This window comes from Trichomycterus rosablanca, unplaced genomic scaffold, assembly GCF_030014385.1.
Source record: "Trichomycterus rosablanca isolate fTriRos1 unplaced genomic scaffold, fTriRos1.hap1 scaffold_181, whole genome shotgun sequence".
Classification (NCBI taxonomy): Eukaryota; Metazoa; Chordata; class Actinopteri; order Siluriformes; family Trichomycteridae; genus Trichomycterus; species Trichomycterus rosablanca.
The window spans coordinates 71,653-95,000 of record NW_026947009.1 but is presented as its reverse complement, the minus strand read 5'-3'; the positions used below and the strand labels follow the sequence as shown (position 1 = coordinate 95,000).

At 42.1% G+C, this 23,348-nt stretch overlaps 1 protein-coding gene, 4 long non-coding RNA genes and 5 other non-coding genes across 10 annotated transcripts; 6 read left to right on the top strand and 4 right to left on the bottom strand.

Moving 5' to 3' along the window:
• Nucleotides 1-443: 443 nt before the first annotated feature.
• Nucleotides 444-922, top strand: LOC134306017 (uncharacterized). The gene is made up of 3 exons (XR_010008885.1): nucleotides 444-520; nucleotides 609-671; nucleotides 770-922. It is a non-coding gene; the product is annotated as an uncharacterized LOC134306017 (long non-coding RNA).
• A 154-nt stretch (nucleotides 923-1,076) lies between these two features.
• LOC134306020 (putative nuclease HARBI1) lies at nucleotides 1,077-2,582 on the bottom strand. The gene is made up of 3 exons (XM_062990280.1): nucleotides 2,154-2,582; nucleotides 1,554-1,650; nucleotides 1,077-1,456 (listed from the first exon to the last, which is right to left on the bottom strand). Exons 1-3 carry the CDS (start codon nucleotides 2,580-2,582, stop codon nucleotides 1,077-1,079), a joined length of 906 nt encoding a protein of 301 aa, XP_062846350.1.
• Nucleotides 2,583-9,461: 6,879 nt separating this feature from the next.
• Nucleotides 9,462-10,697, top strand: LOC134306021 (uncharacterized). Its single transcript, XR_010008886.1, has 3 exons — nucleotides 9,462-9,544; nucleotides 10,051-10,163; nucleotides 10,637-10,697. It is a non-coding gene; the product is annotated as an uncharacterized LOC134306021 (long non-coding RNA).
• A 1,635-nt stretch (nucleotides 10,698-12,332) lies between these two features.
• On the bottom strand, nucleotides 12,333-12,406 carry trnai-aau (transfer RNA isoleucine (anticodon AAU)). Its single transcript has one exon. It is a non-coding gene; the product is annotated as a tRNA-Ile (tRNA).
• A 1,067-nt stretch (nucleotides 12,407-13,473) lies between these two features.
• trnai-aau (transfer RNA isoleucine (anticodon AAU)) lies at nucleotides 13,474-13,547 on the top strand. The gene has a single exon. It is a non-coding gene; the product is annotated as a tRNA-Ile (tRNA).
• Nucleotides 13,548-14,659: 1,112 nt separating this feature from the next.
• Nucleotides 14,660-14,999, top strand: LOC134306023 (uncharacterized). The gene is made up of 3 exons (XR_010008888.1): nucleotides 14,660-14,678; nucleotides 14,775-14,842; nucleotides 14,919-14,999. It is a non-coding gene; the product is annotated as an uncharacterized LOC134306023 (long non-coding RNA).
• A 2,135-nt stretch (nucleotides 15,000-17,134) lies between these two features.
• Nucleotides 17,135-17,208, bottom strand: trnan-guu (transfer RNA asparagine (anticodon GUU)). The gene has a single exon. It is a non-coding gene; the product is annotated as a tRNA-Asn (tRNA).
• A 1,209-nt stretch (nucleotides 17,209-18,417) lies between these two features.
• On the top strand, nucleotides 18,418-18,489 carry trnaq-cug (transfer RNA glutamine (anticodon CUG)). The gene has a single exon. It is a non-coding gene; the product is annotated as a tRNA-Gln (tRNA).
• A 2,919-nt stretch (nucleotides 18,490-21,408) lies between these two features.
• LOC134306027 (uncharacterized) lies at nucleotides 21,409-22,307 on the bottom strand. Its single transcript, XR_010008891.1, has 4 exons — nucleotides 22,260-22,307; nucleotides 22,055-22,141; nucleotides 21,832-21,926; nucleotides 21,409-21,719 (listed from the first exon to the last, which is right to left on the bottom strand). It is a non-coding gene; the product is annotated as an uncharacterized LOC134306027 (long non-coding RNA).
• An 864-nt stretch (nucleotides 22,308-23,171) lies between these two features.
• Nucleotides 23,172-23,243, top strand: trnaq-cug (transfer RNA glutamine (anticodon CUG)). Its single transcript has one exon. It is a non-coding gene; the product is annotated as a tRNA-Gln (tRNA).
• Nucleotides 23,244-23,348: the final 105 nt, after the last annotated feature.

The window sequence follows — 23,348 nt, the reverse complement described above, 5'->3', positions numbered from 1 at the left end:
TGTACATAACTACCTAATGTTCTTACTTTTATCAAGCTAGGTATGCCCTACAGTTGATTATGGTTTTGCAGCTAATAGGAAAAAGGCTGAAGTAAGAAAAACAGGAGGGGGGCCACCACCACTGCCTTTCACCCAGGCAGAGGAGCTTGCACTGTCACAGAACAGTGGCAGGCCTATAACTGATGGAATCACTGGAGGGAGCTCATCTGAGCCAACAACCCCCCAGGACACAACTCTTTATGTTAAAGGCATGTTCATTACATTTATTAGTTTCTAGTTCATAAACTGTGAGAACTGCATTGATAGTCTAAACATGTTTTAATGCCATCTCCCCAGTGATTGGTGGTGTGGTGCAACCAAATGAGCCTCCTGCAGTTGTAAGTGATCTTAATGTTCCTAAATCTTACTTGATGTGTATAAATATCTTTCTGTTAAACAAAAAACAAAATTCCTGTTGCAGGATGATGATGAAACAATCTCTGCTGCCTCAGAGTGGGAGGATCCTGGAAGGTCTATGGAGGTACAGTATACGTTGCATATGTTGAATATGTTGACCATGGTATTTCATTTGATTAAACATGGTAATGTGTGTGACTGTCCTATAACAGAATGTGATTGGTGATCATGAATCTGATGAGGAACCATCCACCTCCAAAGCTCAGCTTGGAACAGTAAGAATATGTTTATGTCTCAATAAATATCTAAAATATTTAGAACACAAAGCTATTTATTTTAGCATAACATGGTATTTTTGTCTCTTTCTTTCAAGTTGGCTGTAAAGGATTTATACAAGGTCCACCTGAAAAAAACAAATTGAAAAGTGTGATCTTCAGATGGAACATATAAAACTCCAAATAAAACAGACAAGACTGGAAATTGAGTTGCTGGAATATAAATTAAAGGTGGGAGTAGTTGCTGTGAGTGTATATATGTTCTTACCAAGAATAAGGACAAGAAAATTAACTTGTTGGCATTTTTTTTTTTTTCCAGGAAATAAAGAAATCATAAACAGAAATTAAGTTGTTCTCAGTTTATATTGTAAAGGGCAGATGGGTAAGGAAAATGGTGAAAAATAATCAATCAGAGAAATAGTGATTGCAGATTGAATTTCTGACAATTCGACCATTTCTGTGTTCAGGTACATTAAGATGAGGTTCCTCCTCATCATTTATTTGGGGTATGGCAGGATGTTGCTCCCTTCTGATAGTGGCAATGTTGTGCAATACCACACATGCCACTATAATGTCACATGCCCTCTCTGGGGTGACCCTGAGCCCCCGCAGGCACTGAAACCTGGCCTTGAGGATCCCGATTGTCATTTCAACCTTTGCTCTTGTTCTGCAGAGGGCCAGGTTGTAGCGTGACTGTGGTCCAGGCTCAGGGTCAGGGTATGGCGTCATCACATATGGCATGCAGGGATACCCTCTGTCTGCAACAAGGAGGCCGTCGTATTGTCCTGTAAGCACACAGGGGGTGCAGTGATTTAAAACCGAAACAATGTAACAATACACTGAATGTGAATCCCACCCATAGCAAAAGTGCCACAGGCTTACCCTGATCAAATTTATTGTATAGTGCAGACTCGCGAAAAATCCTTGCATGATGCACAGAGCCTGGCCATTTGGCTTCAACATTTGTAATAATGTTGATCTTAATGGAGGAGAACAATAAGTTTATGTAATGTATTAAATGTTAGACTTTTATTTTAAAAAAAAGTAGTACATTTATGCTGGTCACTACTTGTATATTAATGCTGTGGAAGGATTTTCTGTTTATTTCATTCATTTCATTTTCAGCATTTAGCAGACGCTTTTATCCAAAGCGACTTACACAATGAGCGGAACACGATGAGCAATTGAGGGTTAAGGGCCTTGCTCAGGGACCCAACAGTGGCAACTTGGTGGTGGTGGCGGGGCTTGAACCGGCAACCTTCTGCTTACTAGTCCAGTACCTTAACCACCAAGCTATCACTGGCCCCATGTTTACATAATCCCCTTCATTTTTCGGCAGGTGCTTTAATTGGAATGTGGGTTCCATCCATGCATCCAATGACTCTTGGAAATCCTAAAATATTAAATGTTGCAGAGCTATTTATCTTTTACTTCCCATTTGTTTGATCATTTTGTAATCTTTGTTAATAAAGACAAACCTGCAATTCTGTGGAATTCCTCTTTGATGTTCATTATAGGCTTATGCCCAGGGAACACCACAAAATTGTACAACAGCCGTTTTAATGCTAGGCATACTTTGCGGACTGACCGACATACAGTTGCCTTGCCTATGTGTTCAGCGTCTCCTACATTGTATAAAAAAGATCCATTGGCAAAAAAACGGAGAGCAATGCATAAAGTCTGCAAAGACGTGAGGGCTGATCCACGATGTGTAATATTTGAAATGTGTGGCTTAAGAATATTGTTTAGGTATATAATTGACTGCGAGGAAAAACAGTAACGTTCACGGAGAAATTCATCGGGAAATGAAAGTATGTCTAATCTGGGTCTAATTACTCGTTTGCGATGAAGAGCTCTGCGAATAATTTGCGCTTCGATATCAACTGGATCCTGGAGAAAAGGACACGCCATGTTTGCATGAGAAAAGTGTGTGTAACCCCGGATTAGGTTTAAGTTAACCTGCCAGTGAGCAGGTTAGCTTCAGAGCGTAAGTTGCTATAGTAACTGACTCAGGTTCTCTTTAATCTCGGTTTCTGGAATGGAAAACCCCGAGTTTTCGTTAATTCTGAGTTAACTTACCTGGTTTAATCACTTAACCCGCTTTCTGGAATACCCCCCAGGGCACCTCTACAGAAAGTGGAGGAGAACAGAGTAGAACTTGAAATTGAGTATGAAGTGGGACAGGTTGCCAGTGTAGCTGATAAAGATTTGGAGTGATGTAATATATGAAAGAACTCGAGCATCAAAGAACATACTGAAGAACATACTGTATGATTTTGTTGGGATGACCGATCTAAACGGGACGAGATGAACGCATCTTCGTGTGTGTTAAGAGCTCCTCCTGAGCTGCTGTTCTCTGTGGCCTCCCCTCTGGTGGTTTTGGCGACATCTAGTGGTGGCTGAAGGTACTTCTCCTCCCATTCCAGCCAATAGATCTCTCCCCTGCTTAATTTGACTCACCTGGCCCTAATTACCTTCTCATCAGCCTCCTTGTTATAAGCCCCTGCCTTCCTCTCGGTCACCACCAGATTGTCAGTTGCTGTTTGCTATGCACACTGCCTGATTCCCTTTTAGCCTACTCTTTGCTCTTGTGTTCCTGCCTTGTCTGCCTGGTTTCTGGATCCCAGCCTGCTGTTCGCTCCTGTGTTCCTGCCTTATCTGCCTGGTTCCTGGATCCCAGCCTACTCCTCGTTCCTGTGTTCCTGCCTTGTCTGCCTGGTTCCTGGATCCCAGCCTGCTCTTCGTTCCTGTGTTCCTGCCTTGTCTGCCTGGTTCCTGGATCCCAGCCTGCTCTTCGCTCCTGTGTTCCTACCTTATCTGTCTGGTTCCTGGATCCCAGCCTGCTCTTCGTTCCTGTGTTCCTGCCTTCTCCGCCTGGTTCCTGAATCTCTCATAACCCTGCCTCCTGTGGTTACTGTCAGCCTCCAAGCTCGCCAGTAGGAGTGGGGATTCTGACGAGCTCAAGACCCACTACCCCACCTCTTCGTCCTCGCCTCCAGGTCCCTGCTACCCTATGCTTCCCCGGGAATCCAGTGTCCCTCCTTGCACTCATCGATTCCGGGTCGAAGGACAATCTTATCGATGAAAGCCTTGCCACCCAAAAAGGGTGCGTCTTGGAGGTTCTCGACACCCCTGTAACCGCTTTTGCTCTGGATGGGCGCATGTTTGCTCGAATTACTCACCGTACGGCCCCGGTTACCCTAGTCCTTTCGGGCAATCATCGCGAGTCCATCCGTTTCTCGGTAGTCAAGACTCCCAAGTCCCCTCTGGTTTTGGGGTTCCCACGGCTCTCAACACATAATCCTCATCTTGATTGGCAGCAGGGAAAGATCACTGCTTGGAGCGATCTCTGCCACTCCCGGTGTTTACAGTCAGCAGTCCATCCCTCTAGCCCTCGTACCGACCCCCCTCCTTCCATCGACGATGTTGACCTCTCCCAGGTCCCCTCCGAGTATCATGATCTTCAGGAAGTATTTAGTAAGGACCGAGCTCGATCTCTTCCTCCCCACCGGCCCTACAACTGCGCTATTAATCTCCTCCTCGGGGCCGCACTTTCCACCAGCCGTCTTTACCACCTGTCTCGTCCGGAGCGTGAAGCCATGGAGAATTACCTCTCTGAGTGTCTTGAAACTGGTCTCATCCGTCCTTCCTCCTCTCCCCTCGGTGCAGGGTTCTTCTTTGTGGAGAAAAAGGATAAGTCCTTGAGGCCTTGCATAGACTATCGGGCGCTGAACCAGATCACGGTCAGGAACAAGTATCCCCTTCCGCTTTCGTCCTCTGTTTTCGAGTCTCTGCAGGGTACTACTATTTTGAGTAAACTTGACCTCCGCAACGCCTACCACCTGGTGCATATTCGGGAAGGTGATGAGTGGAAGACGGCCTTTAACACCACCCTCGGCCATTTCGAATACTTGGTGATGCCCTTTGGGCTGACCAACGCCCCCGCAGTCTTCCAGGCCCTGGTAAATGACGTCCTACGCGATTTCCTGTACCCTTTCGTGTTCGTTTATTTGGACGACATATTGATTTTTTCCCGGTCCCCTGAGGAGCACGTCATTCACGTCCGGCGGGTCCTGTCTCGCCTGTTGGAAAACAGGTTATTTATCAAGGCTGAGAAATGCGAGTTCCACACGAATTCCATCGCCTTCCTCGGCTTTGTCATCCAGCCAGGGCGAATTAAAGCTGACCCCGAAAAGATCCGTGCCATTACTGAGTGGCCTGTTCCTTCCTGCCGTAAGGCCTTGCAACGCTTTCTAGTGTTCGCAAACTTTTACAGGAGCTTCATCCGCAACTACAGCAGGGTAGCGGCCCCCCTAACTCGCTTGACCTCCACCAAAGTCCCCTTCTCCTGGCCCCTGGAAGCTCAGACTGCCTTCGACCGTCTCAAGGTTCTGTTCACCTCTGCTCCCGTCCTTTCTCAACCAGATCCCTCGAAGCAATTCCTTGTGGAGGTTGACGCATCTTCTTGTGGAGTTGGAGCGGTCCTTTTCCAACGCTCTAGCCCAGACAACAAGCTTCATTCCTGTGCCTTCTTCTCCAAACGGCTCACCCCCTCGGAGGCAAATTACGATGTAGGTAATCGCGAGCTCCTGGCAGTCAAACTCGCCCTGGAAGAGTGGAGGCACTGGCTGGAGGGAGCAAGACAGCCTTTTGTGGTCTGGACAGATCATAAAACTCTTTCTTATGTCCAGACAGCAAAACGGCTGAACTCCCACCAAGCCCGATGGGCTCTATTCTTTAGTCGTTTCGACTTTACCCTGACTTACTGCCCAGGCTCCCGCAACACCAAACCTGACGCGCTCTCGCGCCAGTTCATTTCCGAGGACACTCCACCCTCCGACGACTCCATCTTGCCTTCCAATTGTGTCCTAGCCGGGGTCACCTGGGATATCCAGGAAGCTATTAAAGAAGCCCTAGAACAGGAACCCGACCCTGGAGATGGGCCTTCCAACCGCCTGTTTGTCCCGACTGCTGTACGACCGGCTGTCCTCAGATGGGGACACTGCTCCAATTTCGCCAGCCATCCTGGAGCTAATCGCACAGAGTCCCTCCTTAGGCGTCACTTCTGGTGGCCTTCCCTGGAAGCAGACACCAGGGAGTTTGTGGCTGCCTGCGCCACCTGCGCCCGCAGTAAGTCCTCTCACACACCCCCCGCCGGTCTGCTCCAGCCTCTTTCTGTCCCTGGACGTCCCTGGTCTCACATCGCCCTGGATTTTGTCACTGGCCTTCCGGAGTCTCAGGGAATGACGACCATTTTGACGGTAGTGGACCGTTTTTCCAAGGCGGTTCGGCTGGTAGCCTTACCCAAGCTCCCTTCAGCCCTTGAGACGGCTCAGCTCTTATTCGACCAGGTCTTCAAGATCCACGGTATTCCCCTGGACATTGTATCTGACCGCGGTCCTCAATTTGTGTCCCAGGTCTGGCGTGCTTTCTGTAAAGCCCTGGGAGCCACAGTCAGCCTCTCGTCCGGTTTCCACCCCCAATCCAACGGGCAAGCGGAAAGAGCTAACCAGGAGGTGGAAGCCGCCCTGCGTTGTATGTCGGCCAACAGCCCCTCTCTCTGGAGCACCCACCTCGCGTGGGCCGAATATGCCCATAATACCCTCACCTGCTCTGCCACCGGCCGATCCCCGTTTGAGGCCTCCCTTGGCTACCAGCCACCACTATTCTCTGAACAAGAGGCAGAGGTGGCAGTTCCCTCAGTTGAGCACCACTTTCGGCGCTGCAGGAAGATCTGGAGGTCCGTACGAGCTACCCTGCTTAAGTCCCAGACCGTCACCCAGCGTTCGGCCAACCGCCACAGAAAACCTAGTCCGCAGTATCTCCCGGGCCAGTCAGTGTGGTTGTCCTCCAGAAACATACCCCTACACTCTGAGTCCAGGAAGCTGGCGCCTCGTTTTATTGGACCTTATACCGTCCAAAGGATCATCAGCCCCACTACTGTCCGGCTCAAGTTGCCCAAACATATGCAGATTCATCCTACTTTCCACGTCTCACAGTTGAAACCGGTCAAACCGTCCAATCTGTGTTCCTGCCTTATCTGTCTGGTTCCTGGATCCCAGCCTGCTCTTCGTTCCTGTGTTCCTGCCTTCTCCGCCTGGTTCCTGAATCTCTCATAACCCTGCCTCCTGTGGTTACTGTCAGCCTCCAAGCCCCAAGCGCCGCTACTGGTACCCTCGCTTCCGCCCTCGTTCCCTGGTTCTCTGTCTGGACTGTGGTTCTAAATAAACCTTTTAAACTCTGCTTCAGTGTCTGTGGTTGTGTTCGCATTGTGGTTCCTAATCCAAACCCTCTTAACAGTGTGAGAGTGTAAGGGCACAGGAGAGCAATATTGAGAAGGTGTGAAGAAGAACTTTTAACCAAGGCCTTAATATGAGGTTCAAAGGAGAGGGAAAAGTCAAAAAGTTCCCCTAAGTTGTGAACCACTGGAGATTTTACAGCCACACCATCAAACCAACAAAGTTAAGAGTAAAATCTGAGAAATTTGATAGTTCAGACTTCAGTTTTCTCTTTGCCACTGTTAGAACAGCAATAGATCTTAAAGATCTTAAATTAGCTTTATCTTAAACAAACTAAAACTAGTACAATCCAGTATGATCCTATTAGCCACGTATTACCTTTTACAACCCATGCTGAGATGGAGCATGGAGTCACTCAAGTTCCTGGGCACCACCTTATCCAGGGACCTAAAGTGGGAAAGGAACAAACTCTTTGTCGCCAGGAGGGCTCAGCAGAGAGCACTTGTTTTACACATCGATCATTGAGTCCATCCTCACATCATCCATCCGCCTGGTTTGGTTCCTGTACATCACAGGAACGAGCCAAACTCCAGCGTATAATCAGGACAGCAGAGAGGATCATTAGATGTAGTCTGCCAACGCTTCAAGACATCTACAACAGCGGAGTGCTGAAGCCTCTTTGTCTCCCTCTGCTTGTTGCTGGAGTGTTGATGGTCCAGCTATAAATCTGCAGAAAGCCAATTAATAGTAATTCAGTGAGAGATCGAGAGATCAATTTCAAATTACTGTAAAATTGACCAGTCACATCTTCCCTCCAGTCCTCTACCAGACTGGTTTCAGGATTTGCTGCCGCCACTATGCAAAGCGTTTAAACAGAACTGGGAAAGTCACGTCTCATTACACTAACAAATCAACTTCAGGTGCATTTGAGTTTCATGCTTTTGCTTCGATTCACTTCAGTAAAGATGAACAGAAACAGCTTCTCACTCTACAGCTAATAAAACTATCCGCTGCTAATCAGTTTTAATAGTTTCATTATTTTCGTTCAGTAAAAGTTCTGGATGCTACATACACACACTAACTCTGTATTAAATACACAAACACTCACAATAATAACTTTGCACCTACATAGAAATGTAATATATGACATATCTGCCCCATATCAATAATGGTTTTACCACATATGTAACCTGTAAGGTGATCTATTATTATAACATACATGTATCCTCTGTATATGTGTAGATATAAGTTTATGACATATATAAAATACCCATAGTAAAATGTGTGTATGTACATGTATTAAATATATCTATAGGATTCATTTTTACATGGTTTTATATGTTAAGTCCATATATGTTAGTCTAAATATTTAATTTATATATGCAAATTTATTAACATAACCGGTACCGTAAAACAGGGTTTAGAAGCTCACAAAAACAAAAGTGTAGACAATGTGATCAGTACCGTAAAACGGGGTTCAGATGCACACTAAAACTTTAAGTGTAGACAATGTGATGAGTACCATAAAACAGGGTTTAGATGCGCATTAAAACTTAGTGTAGACAGTGTAATCACTACCGTAAAACAGGGTTTGCATGCGCACTAAAACTTAGTGTAGACAATGTGATCAGTACCGTAAAACAGGGTTAAGATGGGCACTAAAACTTAGCGTAGACAATGTGATGAGTACCGTAAAACAGGGTTTAGATGCGCACTAAAACTTAAAGTGTAGACAATGTGATCAGTACTGTACAACAGGGTTAAGATGGGCACTAAAACTTAGCGTAGACAATGTGATGAGTACCGTAAAACAGGGTTTAGATGCGCACTAAAACTTAAAGTGTAGACAATGTGATCAGTACTGTAAAACAGATTTAGATGCACACTAAAACGTAAAGTGTAGACAATGTGACTGGTACCGTAAAACAGGGTTTAGATGCGCACTAAGACTTAAAGTGTAGACAATGTGACTGGTACCGTAAAACAGGGTTTAGATACTCACTAAAACTTAAAGTGTAGACAATGTGACTGGTACCGTAAAACAGGGTTTAGATACTCACTAAAACTTAAAGTGTAGATAATGTGATCAGTACTGTAAAACAGGGTTTAGATACTCACTAAAACTTAAAGTGTAGGCTATGGAGCTAATTTAGTGCCAAAACTTCGCAAATAAACAGACCGTATTCTGTAAATATGGAGTCTGGCTTGACCGCATTAGCAATTCGTGGATACTAGCCAGACTATGGCGTCAGATTAGTGCCAAGAGTCGAGAGCACATTTTATTTGTGCGCGAGCAGGATTATCTCTGCTCTTGCACGAATTCACCCTGCTCGTTCAAGAATAAATTGTGCTTGCGCACGAAATTGCATGCGCGCGCTCGAAACGCTGCTCTCGTGCTCAGATCATATGCGCGCACTCAAAGCAAGCTGCGCTCGCGCTCAAATATTTCTTGCTCGCTCTCATAACTGCACTTGCCCTCGCGCTCGGAGTTTGCACGTTAAAACAGTGCCAAAAGTCGTTGACCAATCAAAATGTGTTTTCGGCTTCGACCAACGAGCTCCAACTTCCCCTGCATTTTCATTGGTCGGAGAGAGTGAACCGTTGTGAAGACAAATGGACAATCAACGACCTCAGGTAAGATTAATAATTTTATTTTACACTATTTTATAATTTTAAAAAAAGTGTTAAAGAGAATGTAAAGTTAACTTTGTGAAATTTGACTTTGGAAAGCTAGCTAAAGCGGTACCCCTAACTTACATAAAATAGCTTTTGTGTATTGTACATGTTAATTAATAAAGTAAAGCCTTTATACAGTAAAGTTAATGTGCTCACGTGTTTAACGCCACAGTACAAAAATGGACTATTTTAGTAAATCAAAGTGGGTAGATCAGGAAGCTATAGCCACCTAAATGATATGATGAACTATCTCTAACACGATAGTGAACATTATGTTCACTTTCCCAACCAAGACTAGAATATCAAACATGACACATTAAATAATTTCACCTCAACTCTATAAAATAAAATGTTTTACAATTGAATGTTTTGCTGTTTTTTATTATTACAATATAAGTATATATAAATATATAAAGTGTGAACATTGCATATTTACCATGCATAATGTAATGTTTTAAATGTAGGTTTCTGAATCATTTGCAGTGCTCGAGAAAAAGCCACATACAATGACAGCGTTCCCCTCCCCCCACCAGAATCCAGCAAGGAAGCAAGTAGTGTTAGAACACCAAGCAGTAAGGTAAAAACATATCTGCAATATCAACAATATCATAGCACCAACAAGTCTAAATTTAATATGGTGCACTTATTGTGTATTGATATTAGGCTTTATGTTCAGTGTGTCAAAAATATTTTCTATTGGATTGTATAGAAATTCATGCCAGCTAGTGTGGAGAAAGATAACAATGTATTTGATATTATCTTCATTTTTATTACTCCTATAATTAAATTATAAGGACAATACTATCATATTAGGACACCGTTATAATTATTGAGTTAATGCATTAAATATGGCCCTTAATTCCAATTCTGCTTCGTTCACCTGCTATAATAACACCAGCTTGTGTGTGTTTAAGCTGTTGTAAAAATATGATTGACTACACTTCTGTAAATACATTTGCAGAGTGGTAAGTACATGTATATAACAAGAAACATTGTAATCTATACAAAGGTCAATGCTTATTTTGCTTTTTGGTGTTTCTTTCTGAACAGGCTAATACAGACTTTGCCACCTATGGTTAAGACAGCTGGTTCGCCCTCTCTTTGTCCAAGAACATTCTTTCAATGGTTCACAGGACAGGAACACATCAGACCAGTTCGTCTGTGGATATTTGTGCCCATTCAATAAATAAGTAAAACAAACTGTGTACTGTTATTTATTTATATGTAATATCTATGAGAATAGAGTCAGTACAAGTCAGAGTCAGTACAAAAGTTACATTTGCCACATTTGTTCCGTTGTCATGAACGGGGATGTTGGTTCCAGCCTTCAACAAAGATCTGAAGGTCGGGGAAGAAACACAAGGTGTACCAGAAAGAGGTGCAGGGTATTTGCAATGTCCAGCATCTCAACTTGTTCAACATTGTGCAGGATATCATAATATGTGGAGGTCACAGCTGTCCACACATCAACCAACAGCCTTTCAATTCTGTAAGACAAAATAAATTATTTAAAATGTAATACTTTGTTGACTAAATAACATCTGTGAAAAAGTGGTAGCTGTATAGAATTCAAGGACAACAATAGCCTTAAAATGTAGAAACAATAAACAGTGTAGGGAAATATATGTTGAAGAAATGTATAACTTAGACAATCAAGGACATTTGTGCCAGTATGCCCAAATGTGGCCAGTGGGAATCCTAGCATGGATTTAAGTTCAGTCACTTGTGGAACTGTCTGTACCCTGATGGATGACATTCTGGTTTCCACATGTTCACTCACCAACATGTGAATTTGCCTGAGGGCATTTAATATATCTTCAGGAATATGATTTTTTCCGCTAATTAATCAATAATAATCATTTCATGTGTGCAAATGAAATGTAAATAATTCAGATCAATACTTACTACATACTGCTATTTATGCAGCTACCCCTCCAAAGCTTTATGTCTTAGTAAGGCCTAGACAACAAAAGAAACCTAAGATAATTAGACATACATGTTAAAAGATGAGTATAGTCAGAATATGCCTGATTGTTAAAGCTTTAACAAATTCTACCCTTTTAACATGATGATTTTATGTACTCTAAAATAAGTCTAAAATTAAAATAATTAATAATCTTACCTGAGGTCGTTGATTGTCCATTACTCTCTTTACAATGGAAAGTTGGGGCTCATTGGTGGAAGCTGAAAACACATTCTGATTGGTCGACGACTTTTGGCACTGTTTTAACGTGCAAACTCCGAGCGCGAGGGCAAGTGCAGTTCTGAGAGCGAGCAAGAAATATCTGAGCGCGAGCGCAGTTTGCTTTGAGTGCGCGCATATGATTTGACCGCGAGAGCAGCGTTTCGAGTGCGCGCATGCAATTTCGTGCGTGAGCACAACTCATTCGTGAGCGAGCGGGGTGAATTCGTGCGAGAGCTGAGAAAATCCTGCTCGCCCACAAATAAAATGTGCTCTCGACTTTTGGCACCAATCTGACGCCATAGAGAGATCTCAAAGAACATGAACCTGAAGGTCTGAACTTACATTGTAGAAAAGAAAAACAAGCCAGTAGCAGCAGTGTGCACATTAAACCATTTACAGAAGGGTCATTAAGTTTGGCTAATTGAAATAATGGCATGTTTCTGACTTGAATGAGAGGGGCATTAAAAAGATCTCACACTTGTCAGAGACAACGTTTGAAGCCCAGGTTAATAGGATCTGGTAGTTGGAGAAGGCTCATTGGTTTAAGTCCAAAAGTGGGTGTGGCCCGTACGGGGATCGAACCCGCGACCTTGGCGTTATTAGCACCATGCTCTAACCAACTGAGCTAACCGGCCAATTCACGTAGTCACTTTAAATCTTTGTACATAATTCTACACTAACTCCATTCAAGCAGCTGAAACTGACTTTAATGATACACATCTAAGAGGTTTTGTGGGTTCTTATATGTGTGAACTATCTAAACTATATATTTCTTAAAGTTCTTGACTGAGCTTAATGCCGCCAACCAGTGACTGGAGCAGATACGACTCAGGTCCTGCATGCAGTAAGTAGTGCTGATACACAGTACCAGCCTGCACACCAGAGAGGCTCCAAACATCAAGTTTTCACTCATTAAATCATGTTTGTGAACTTTGTGGAATGAATGTAGGATTTGTACGTGTAGATTCTGGGTTTTAGGAAGTTTAGCTACTGTTAATATTTTTTCCCAGTTGAACTAAAAACAACCTGAATTGATGTTTTAATTGTTCATTAAGACTTCACTAAGAGTTATTACCATCAAGCAAATGTAAAGCATATTTCTATATGAAGAGCATCTGTTTCCAGATAATCTACACTGAGGTTTAATCGTTTGATCAACAGGCAGGTTGTGCAATAAAAGACACTCGTCCCTGGGTGGGCTCGAACCACGAACCTTTCGGTTAACAGCCAAACGCGCTAACCGATTGTGACACAGACATGCGCACAGCTAACAGCACAGCTGTTTCATTGGACGGTATACAAAAAATCAAATCTCTCTCTATACAGGCTCACTGTGGAGGCAAATTGGTGGTTAAGTGGGCGGGTCTAAACTGATGAAGACTGAATGAATGTACCACAATACAGTATAGTTTAGATAGTTCACACATAACCCACAAAACCTCTTAGATGTGTATTAAGAAAGTCTGAACATAAGAAATGACTAGACAGTGATGTCTGAAGTAGGACTGAGATCTCGGGTCATTAAAATAACATGAAACTGCTGCATTTCTGGTGCAATAACAAACAAACTCAGTTTAGGAGCCGCTCATTTCTGCAGATCTTCACTGTAAGTGTGCAGAATCTCAAATGGTTTTTGTGCTGCTGGTTGAATGGGGTTAGTGTAGAATTATGTACAAAGATCTAAACAGAGAACAGATGAACTGGCCGGTTAGCTCAGTTGGTTAGAGCGTGGTGCTAATAACGCCAAGGTCACGGGTTCGATCCCCGTATGGGCCACACCCTCTTTAATGATAAAAGGTAGCATGGCTGAGAGAGAGTCAGGTGAGCATGTGCTGTGTATCAGGACTTTCTAACCTGAGTAATTTAATAACTGAAAGTAAGAATATCACCCTGTTCTTCTACCATCTTTAATTCTGGCTTCATCTCACACGAAGATCTGTTCTGCTCAACAACAGTAAAGCTCTCCATCGTTTCTGTGTGGCAGGTCCTTAACTGAAGGGCTGTCAGTGTAGAATCAGGTATGTGGGTATATGACCTGCCCTTGTACATCGGCCGGTTAGCTCAGTTGGTTAGAGTGTGGTGTTAATAATGCCAAGGTCGTGGGTTCGATCCCCATATGGGCCACACCCCGTCTCTTGGACTTAAACTAACAAACAAGTGAGACTTCTCTAACTAGCAGGTCCTATTGACCTGGGCTTCAAACGTTATCATTCTGGTAGGACAATAAAAGCGATATACTACTTTTTATTCAATGTATTAAACTACATAATGTTGTACAACATGACATGTGTACTTAATACTTTTGTATTTTAATACTTGCAAATTTGAATACTTGCATACTTTAATACTTGATTACTATAATACTTTGCATTAATATATATTGAGCTGCTGTAATAAATGATCTATCTATAGATTCATTTAATTTTATCTGTAATGCTAGTGATGGGCTATCCTAAACTATCTTTAGGAAGGTAGATATATCTAGCTTTGGGGTTGTTGAGGCTAAATATTCATGATTGTTGTAATGTTGCTACACAGTCACATTAGAAATCCCTTTTAAAACTAATGTTTGATATTGCAGGGTCTGATGAAGACACTAAAAATCTTATCCGGTGGAGAGTGGCCAACCAGGCCCTCTTCACTGGAAAACAGAATGCAGCGGTTCGAGGGTTTGAGTAAGTGACTGTTTGTTTGACATAACAAAATTTGTGTTGCATCTTATGCATAATATTAATTACAAAGGGTGGTATAAAGACAAGTTTTAGTATTTAAGTTTTGCAAACTTTTTCAAAGCATTAAAAACTTTTAATGACTAAACTTTTTTTGAAGCAGTGTATGCTATATACATTAATAACTGTTATGTGCATTATATTGTAGAGGTGGGAGAACCTCAAACAAAAATACAAAGTAAGCTTCGTTTGTTGGCAAGATCTTCAGTAAAAATATCAGAAAAGATTTGTAATCCAAGTTAAGATCCTTGTACTGTGTTTATGAATCTTGTAGGAACTTAAGTGTCCACCTACTGGGGTAAGTACAGAGGGTGGTGAAGCAACAGCAGCATCCTGGAAATGGTATGCGGATATGGATGAGGCAATAGGTGAGAGACCATCAATTGGCCCACCGACCCTTATTTCCTCATCCGGCCAGGATGCTGCTGAAGCTTCACCATCCTCGAGAAGCATGGAAACCCCAGCCAAAAAGAGACGAGGGAAGAAAGATTTAGTTGAGTATCTGAGAGAGATGGAAGAAAGTGAAAATGAGAAGGAGATAGAAGCAGCAGAGAACGAGGAGAGAAGATGAAGAGAGGCTGAGTAGAGGTAGGAAAGAAGAGAAAGGGAAAGAAGAGAAAGAGAGGAGAAGAGAGAGCAAGAGGCGCACCAGAGAGAGGAAAAGCGAGAGCAAGAGACGCGAGAGAGAGAGGAGAGACCAGGAAGCAAGAATGAGGGAGGAAAGGAGAGATAGGGAGGCAAGAGAGAGAGAGGAAAGGTTTATTGAAATCCTACAGATTCTAATGAAAAAATAAATAGTTGAAAATGAAAAAGTGTTGTAGTATTATTGCATGTTGTGAGAAAGAAAATGTGTTGGCAAATAATGGAAATAAAGAATTTTCTTTTTCATTTAATCTTAATTAAAAATAGAAAAACTGGAAAAATTGGAAAATTGGAAATTGTAATTAAAAAAATATTCAAGTTTTACTTTTAAATAATGCATAAACTGTTAATGTCAAGAGACAATCAAGAACTGTAGAACAAAACGTAAAAACAAACAACATGAACCTATTAACAAAAATTTTTTGTAAATATAATCATGCTCATAAAGAGCTGGTATGCTGTGCTGTGGTGCTGAGACAGCTGCAGCCAGATGCTTTGCATCTTCACCTGATGTAATGTCATTTATTACAGGCTCTGGTTGGTCAACATGTACCTCTGTTAATTGTGGCTCAATGATGTCTCCATGAGCGATACAGAGGTCGCGAAGACAGGGCTCACCTCAAGGGCTTTAAAGAAAATGGAACGCCATCTTGTCTTCATCATTCCAAAAAGCCCTTTCACCACATTCCTGGCCTTGGACAGTTTGCTGTTAAAACGAGCCTGTACAGGGTTCTGCACAGGCTCTCGATAGGGGGTCAGGAGCCGGATGGTTGTATTAATGCAGGGATAACCCCCATCCCCAAGAATGTATCGTCCTGCAGGTGGGTATAAGCCCTCTTTATACACAGGGCTGTTCTTTAGTACCCTTGCATCATGAATCGCCCCAGGGTAAACAACAAAAATGTCTCTGAACTTCCCCTGGTGGTCACAGATGGCTTGAAGCTGAATTGAGTGGAACAGCTTCCTGTTTAGGTAGCACTGTGCGCTGGCAGATGGGGGTTTTATTCGAATGTGGCACCCATCAGTAGCACCAACTGCCACTCTAAAATATTCGGATCCGGCCAAGTGAACAAACCCAGCTCCTACACACTCTAGTTCATCACCAGTTGGTAGGGTGATGATCCTCCTGACGAGCCCTCTGACAGCCCTACTCATTTTGTGCACAATGTCGTGCACAGACGATTTTCATTGTAGTAGTCTAATCATGGTAATGTAGTATACTGTTGCTAAAGAGGTTAGCAGTACTTACATTATTTCTGTTGGTAAAAAATCAATAACTTTCTTAGTTCTCTTCTGAGATTTACTACTCTCTGCCATCTCAGTGTGGAGTCGGGATACATGACTATAGATTAATCAGTAAGTGGCGCAAATAAAGACGATAAATACCCAAAATTTTGGCGAGTGGAGCTTGAAATGAGCATGCGGTCTGTAACTATGGTCACTTGACGTTGGTAAGATGGCGGACGTAGTACGTACGGGTGTTGTGTGCATACTGCACACTTCTGTACTGAAAATACGTACTTCTTTACCAGCCGAGTGGTGCATACTTCCTCCTGTCTGTTTCTGTTGATTATTTTGAACTTAGTTTGTTTGTAAACTGTGAATTAGTTCTTAATCTGGTCGTGATGTTAGTGAATTAAACCTACATCTCTCTGATGGTCTGACTGATGAGCTGTCTGTCCTGACACGCTGCTTAAGCCCGGCTAGCTCAGTCGGTAAAAAAAAGCTGGTAACGTTGAATCTCAGGGTCGTGGGTTCAAGCCCCATGTTGGGTTAGTATCTTCATTTAATGTCTTCAGAAACCAAAAGGTCATTCTTTCACTTTGGACAGCCAGTCTCCGGTGACTTATCAGGTGGATATTTGTGCTTGTAGGACTGTTGTTTACTGGATGTTTTTCAGTTACTTATTTCCACTATTCTGTTGGACTACACGTTGTTGTTGTGTCTCATATCCGTTTCAGCAAAAGACATGGTTGTGCAATAAAAGGCACTCGTCCCTGGGTGGGCTCGAACCACCAACCTTTTGGTTAACAGCCAAACGCGCTAACCGATTGCACCACAGAGACACGCGCACAGCTGTTTCATTGGATGGTACACATGGGTCACATGACTTACTAACTTTTACAGCAGGGTAATTATGGCAAATTTAAATAATCACATGTTTCTGACCTGAATGAGAGGGGCATTAAAAATAACTCACACTTGTCAGAGACAACGGTTGAAGCTCAGGTCAATAGGACCTGCTAGTTAGAGGAAGAGCACTTGTTTGTTAGTTTAAGTCCTAAAGTGGTTGTGGCTCATACAGGGCTTGAACCAACGCCCTTGGCATTATTAGCATCACGTTCAAACCAACTGAGCTAACCAGCCGGTGAGCAAGCACAGGGCATGTACCCACAAACACGATTCTACACTGACAGCCCTTCAGTTATGGAGCTGCCACACAGAAACGATGGAGAGCTTTACTGTTGTTGAGCAGAACAGATCTTCGTGTGAGATGACTGAGGTTCATGTATTTTTCTTTTAAGAATAAATAAAAGCTGATGCTTTTAACCTCATACTTTCCTAATACTTTTATTCTACATGCTCTAAATTTCTTTTAGTACACAGTTCAGTTAGCAGCTCCAAAAAATGTGGTTATCACCCATATCCTTTGCTGTGTGCGAGAGGTTTTTAGCTTTTTTTTGCCCTGAAATGAGTTTTTGCAACTTGGGATATCTGACATGTTAACTTCCATCTATTCATCCAGCTTAAATACCATAAACACTACATTAAACATGTGGAGTTAATGGTGTAATTATTAACCTTTGTGCTGAATTATTTATCTTTTGTGCTTCCATGGTGTAATGGTTAGCGCTGTGGATTCTGAATCCAGTGATCCAAGTTCAAATCTCAGTGGAACCTGGTTTTATTTAGGTAAAAACACTGTTATCAATGCTGAGTAGAGAATAAATAGTGTTTCACATATGACTGCTCTATGTTAAATTAGAACAAAAAAAGTGGCAAGTCATTTTTTACTTAGTGCCATTTTCCAACAGTGGAACGTTTTGTTGTGATTTTGATACTCGGGTGGCAATGTTTAACTAAAATTACTTTTATTTAGTGTTTAAAACTTCTAAATTACCTCAATTTTTTCTATTGATTTCAGTCAATTATATCAATCATGTAGTTTAAATAAGTTGAGATGTAAAAGTAAAGTCTGAAGTTGTGTTTATTTTTCTTTTTTGTTTAATTTACTCAGCAATGGCTAATCATTACGTTTAGTTTTCTGGTGTCAAGGTTCCATGGTGTAATGGTTAGCACTCTGGGCTCTGAATCCAGCGATCTGAGTTCAAATCTCGGTGGGACCTTACTGCTTTTATTTGGGGCCCGGTGTGAGGTCCAAGATTGAGAAACATTAGCAGTTTCAGGATGGTAGCATTCAGCGCATGTGCAGTACAACAGAGCATCACAATTGCTTGTGCTAGTTTAGAGTCACCTTAAATGACATGTTAATTTCCATCCATTCATCCAGCTTGAATATCATAATAGCACTAGTGTTATAGTGTTCCACATGTGACTGCTCCATCCCAAAATATAATCGCTAATCATTGTTTACAGCGCCATCTAACAACCAACTTGCTCTTAAATGACTAATTATTAACTTTTGGGCTTAAGTGTGGTTCCATGGTGTAATGGTTAGCACTCTCGCCTTTGAATCCAGAGATCTAAGTTCAAATCTCAGTGGAACCTGGTTTTATTTAGGTAAAAACACTGTTATCAATGCTGAGTATAGAATAGTGTTCCACATGTGACTGCTCTATGCCAAACTGTAACACTAGAAGGCAAATCATTGTTCACAGCGCCATCTACCGGCCAACTGGGTCCTAAACTTAACTCAGTGCAGTTTAACAGTGGAATAGTTTGTTATTTTGATACTTGGGTGGCAATGTTTTAACTAAAATTACTTTTAATTACTGACTAAAAACTTCTAAATTAGCTCAGAATTATATCAATCACGTAAGTTTAAAAAATCTGAGATGTAAAAGTAAAGTCTGAAGTTGTGTGTGTGTGTGTGTGTGTGTGTGTGTGTGTGTGTGTGTATTTTTCTTTTTGGCTTTGACTCTGGATTTGTGTCCACAGTGCTAACCATTACACCATGGAACCACACAGTGAGGTCTGACTTAAGCCCAAAAGTTAATAATTAGTAATTTAAGAGCAAGTTGGCTGTTAGATGGCGCTGTAAACAATGATTTGCGATTATATTTTGGGATGGAGCAGCACTCCACACTGACAGCCCTTCAGTTATGGAGCTGCCACACAGAAACGATGGAGAGCTTTACTGTTGTTGAGCAGAACAGATCTTTGTGTGAGATGACTGAGGTTCATGTATTTTTCTTTTAAGAATAAATGAAAGCTGATGCTTTTAACCTCCTACTTTCCTAATACTTTTATTCTATACGGTCTAAATTTCTTTTAGTCTTCTGCCATGTGCAGTGCAAGAATTCACTAAATTACACAGCAGTTCTTTTTTTTTTTTTATTGCCATTGATAAAATGGATTGTAAGCATTTATAAAGGTCATGCCACGTTCATTAGGTGAAATAAAGCCAGAATTGAAGATGGCAGAAAAACAGGATGATATTCTTACTTTCATTGATTAAAATACTCAGGTTAGAAAGTCCTGACACGCAGCACATGCTCACTTGACTCTCTCTCAACCATGCTACCTTTAATCATTAAGGTAGGGGTGGCCCATATGGGGATCGAACCCGCAACCTTGGAGTTATTAGCACCACGCACTAACCAACTGAGCTAACCGGCCAGTTAACCTATTCTTCCTTTAGATCTTTGTACATGATTCTACACTAACTCCATTCAACCAGCTGCATGGCAGCACAAAAACCATTTAAGAGTCTGCACACTTACAGTGAAGATTAAAGCAAAACATCACAACGAGAAATCCTGACTTCAATCAATTTCTTTGAGGAATAACAGAAAACTTGAGTGACGTCCCATTCTTAATCCACCGGGTTTAATATGATGTTGGCCACCCTTTGCAGCAATAACAGCTTCAACTCCTCTGAGAGGCTTTCCACAAGGTTTAGGAGTGTGTTTATGGGAATTTTTGACCATTCATCCAGAAGTGCATTTGTGAGGTCAGACACTGATGTTGTACGAGAAGGCCTGGCTCACAGTCTCCACTCTAATTCATCTCAAGGTGTTCTATCTGGTTGAGACCAGTCAAGTTCTTTCACACCAAACTGGCTGATCCACGTCTTTAAGGACTTTGTGCTTTGTGCACTGGTGCGCAGTCATGTTGGAACAGGAAAGGGCCATCCCCAAACTGTTCCCACAAAGTTGGAAGCATGAAATTGTCCAAAATCTCTTGGTATGCTGAAGCATTAAGAGTTTCTCTCACTGGAACTAAGGGGCCAAGCCCAACTCCTGAAAAACACCCCCACACCATAATCCCCCCTCCACCACACTTGTACAAGTACTGTTCTCCTGGCAACCGCCAAACCCAAACTCCATTGAATTGCCAGGTAGAGAAATGTGATTCATCACTCCAGAGAACACGTCTCCACTGCTCTAGAGTCCAGTGGCGGCATGCTTTAGTCCATGCGCTTGGTGATGTAAGGCTTGGATGCAGCTGCTTGGCCATGGAAACCCATTCCATGAAGCTCTACACACTGTTCTTGAGCTCATCTGAAGGCCACATGAAGTTTGGAGGTCTGTAGTGATCGACTCTGCAGAACGTTGGTGACCTCTGTGCACTATGAGCCTCAGAATCCGCTGACCCGCTCTGTCATTTTACGTGGTACCACTTTGTTCCCAAACGCTTCCACTTTGTTATAATACCACTGACAGTCGACTGTATAATATTTAGTAGTGAGGACATTTCTCGACTGGACTTGTTGCACAGGTGGCATCACAGTACCACGCTGGAATTCACTGAGCTTCTGAGAGCGACAAGGCGAGGTGCTTGGTTTTATACACCTGTGGCCATGGAAGTGATTGGAACACCTGAATTCAATGATTTGGATGGGTGAGTGAATACTTTTGGCAATATAGTGTATTTTGTAACTGGACCTCGTGTATTATAAAATGGTTGTTAATAGTTTACTGTCTCTTTAGGAGATATGAGTTCATTAAGTTTTAGGGTAACGATCTCAGGCTGCTCTGAGTGAGCTGACAGTAGGTCTGTATCTTCACTGCTGAGTTCAATGTTCTGTAACATGTCGGAAACGTTGTGTTGCTATTGTAAAAATGAACATCCATGCACCTTCATATATTCAGTAAGTTTATTTATTTATTATTTAATGTTATAAGATTTTGATGCTTGTTGATCCTGGTCATCCATGTTCTACACTTCTCATACAGCTGTGTGAATCAACAAGGGCGGCACCTCAGTGGAGTTCCTCTAACCAGTCACACACAGATACCCAAAATGCATCGTTCTGGTAAAAGAAGAGAGAGAGAGCGGATGGGTTAGAGAGAAACATCTGCAACAATCACTGAAATGTGAAATTGAGATGTAACGTGTCCTGATTGGACGGCTCCACCATCGTCCTTCCTTGATGCGCCGACGACGTCTCCTGCTAAATAAAACAAGAAGAGGTGTAAGAACATTCCAGAAGCTGTAGTGTTTGGACAGATGAGCATGTGGAGCAGCGTTTATCAGGTAAAATACACTGATTGTGGGAATGTTACCTGGATTTCTTACACATCCGCTCAGCTACACACTGGACTACTGCGCTGCTTCCTTCTCAAGAGCAAAAGATACGTGTGGTCTGATCAAACTTCCACTGCACACACACACACACACACACACACACACACATCTCTATTAGACGGAGCACAAGAACCTCAATATTAATAAATATGTGTCTACATTTCAGCATGTGTTGATGCAGATAGAAGTACTAAAATGTACCTCAGACACCAGCTGCTTGGTGCTTTGGTTGGACTGTCTGAACATCACAGCCATCTCGGTGATGCTCTCCTCATCTAGATGATCCAGCTGAGACACAAACACACACACACACAAATATATGAGTATGTGAGATAATAAAGATACAATCTTCTGTACGGTGGATCTCCATCATGTCACTGTACTATGTCTAGGGTGGATGTTGTACCTGGCATGTGCTGTGCCATTCCACAGGGCTGCTGTACCCCTTCATTACCCACTCATGATCCAGCAGATGCTCCACCTTTATGCGCCGCTCTGGAACCACCTACAGGACAAGATACAAGAACTTGACTGAAGATGACTGAGGTTCATGTATTTTTCTTTTAAGAATAAATAAAAGCTGATGCTTTTAACCTCATACTTTCCTAATACTTTTATTCTACATGCTCTAAATTTCTTTTAGTACACAGTTCAGTTAGCAGCTCCAAAAAATGTGGTTATCACCCATATCCTTTGCTGTGTGCGAGAGGTTTTTAGCTTTTTTTTGCCCTGAAATGAGTTTTTGCAACTTGGGATATCTGACATGTTAACTTCCATCTATTCATCCAGCTTAAATACCATAAACACTACATTAAACATGTGGAGTTAATGGTGTAATTATTAACCTTTGTGCTGAATTATTTATCTTTTGTGCTTCCATGGTGTAATGGTTAGCGCTGTGGATTCTGAATCCAGTGATCCAAGTTCAAATCTCAGTGGAACCTGGTTTTATTTAGGTAAAAACACTGTTATCAATGCTGAGTAGAGAATAAATAGTGTTTCACATATGACTGCTCTATGTTAAATTAGAACAAAAAAAGTGGCAAGTCATTTTTTACTTAGTGCCATTTTCCAACAGTGGAACGTTTTGTTGTGATTTTGATACTCGGGTGGCAATGTTTAACTAAAATTACTTTTATTTAGTGTTTAAAACTTCTAAATTACCTCAATTTTTTCTATTGATTTCAGTCAATTATATCAATCATGTAGTTTAAATAAGTTGAGATGTAAAAGTAAAGTCTGAAGTTGTGTTTATTTTTCTTTTTTGTTTAATTTACTCAGCAATGGCTAATCATTACGTTTAGTTTTCTGGTGTCAAGGTTCCATGGTGTAATGGTTAGCACTCTGGGCTCTGAATCCAGCGATCTGAGTTCAAATCTCGGTGGGACCTTACTGCTTTTATTTGGGGCCCGGTGTGAGGTCCAAGATTGAGAAACATTAGCAGTTTCAGGATGGTAGCATTCAGCGCATGTGCAGTACAACAGAGCATCACAAT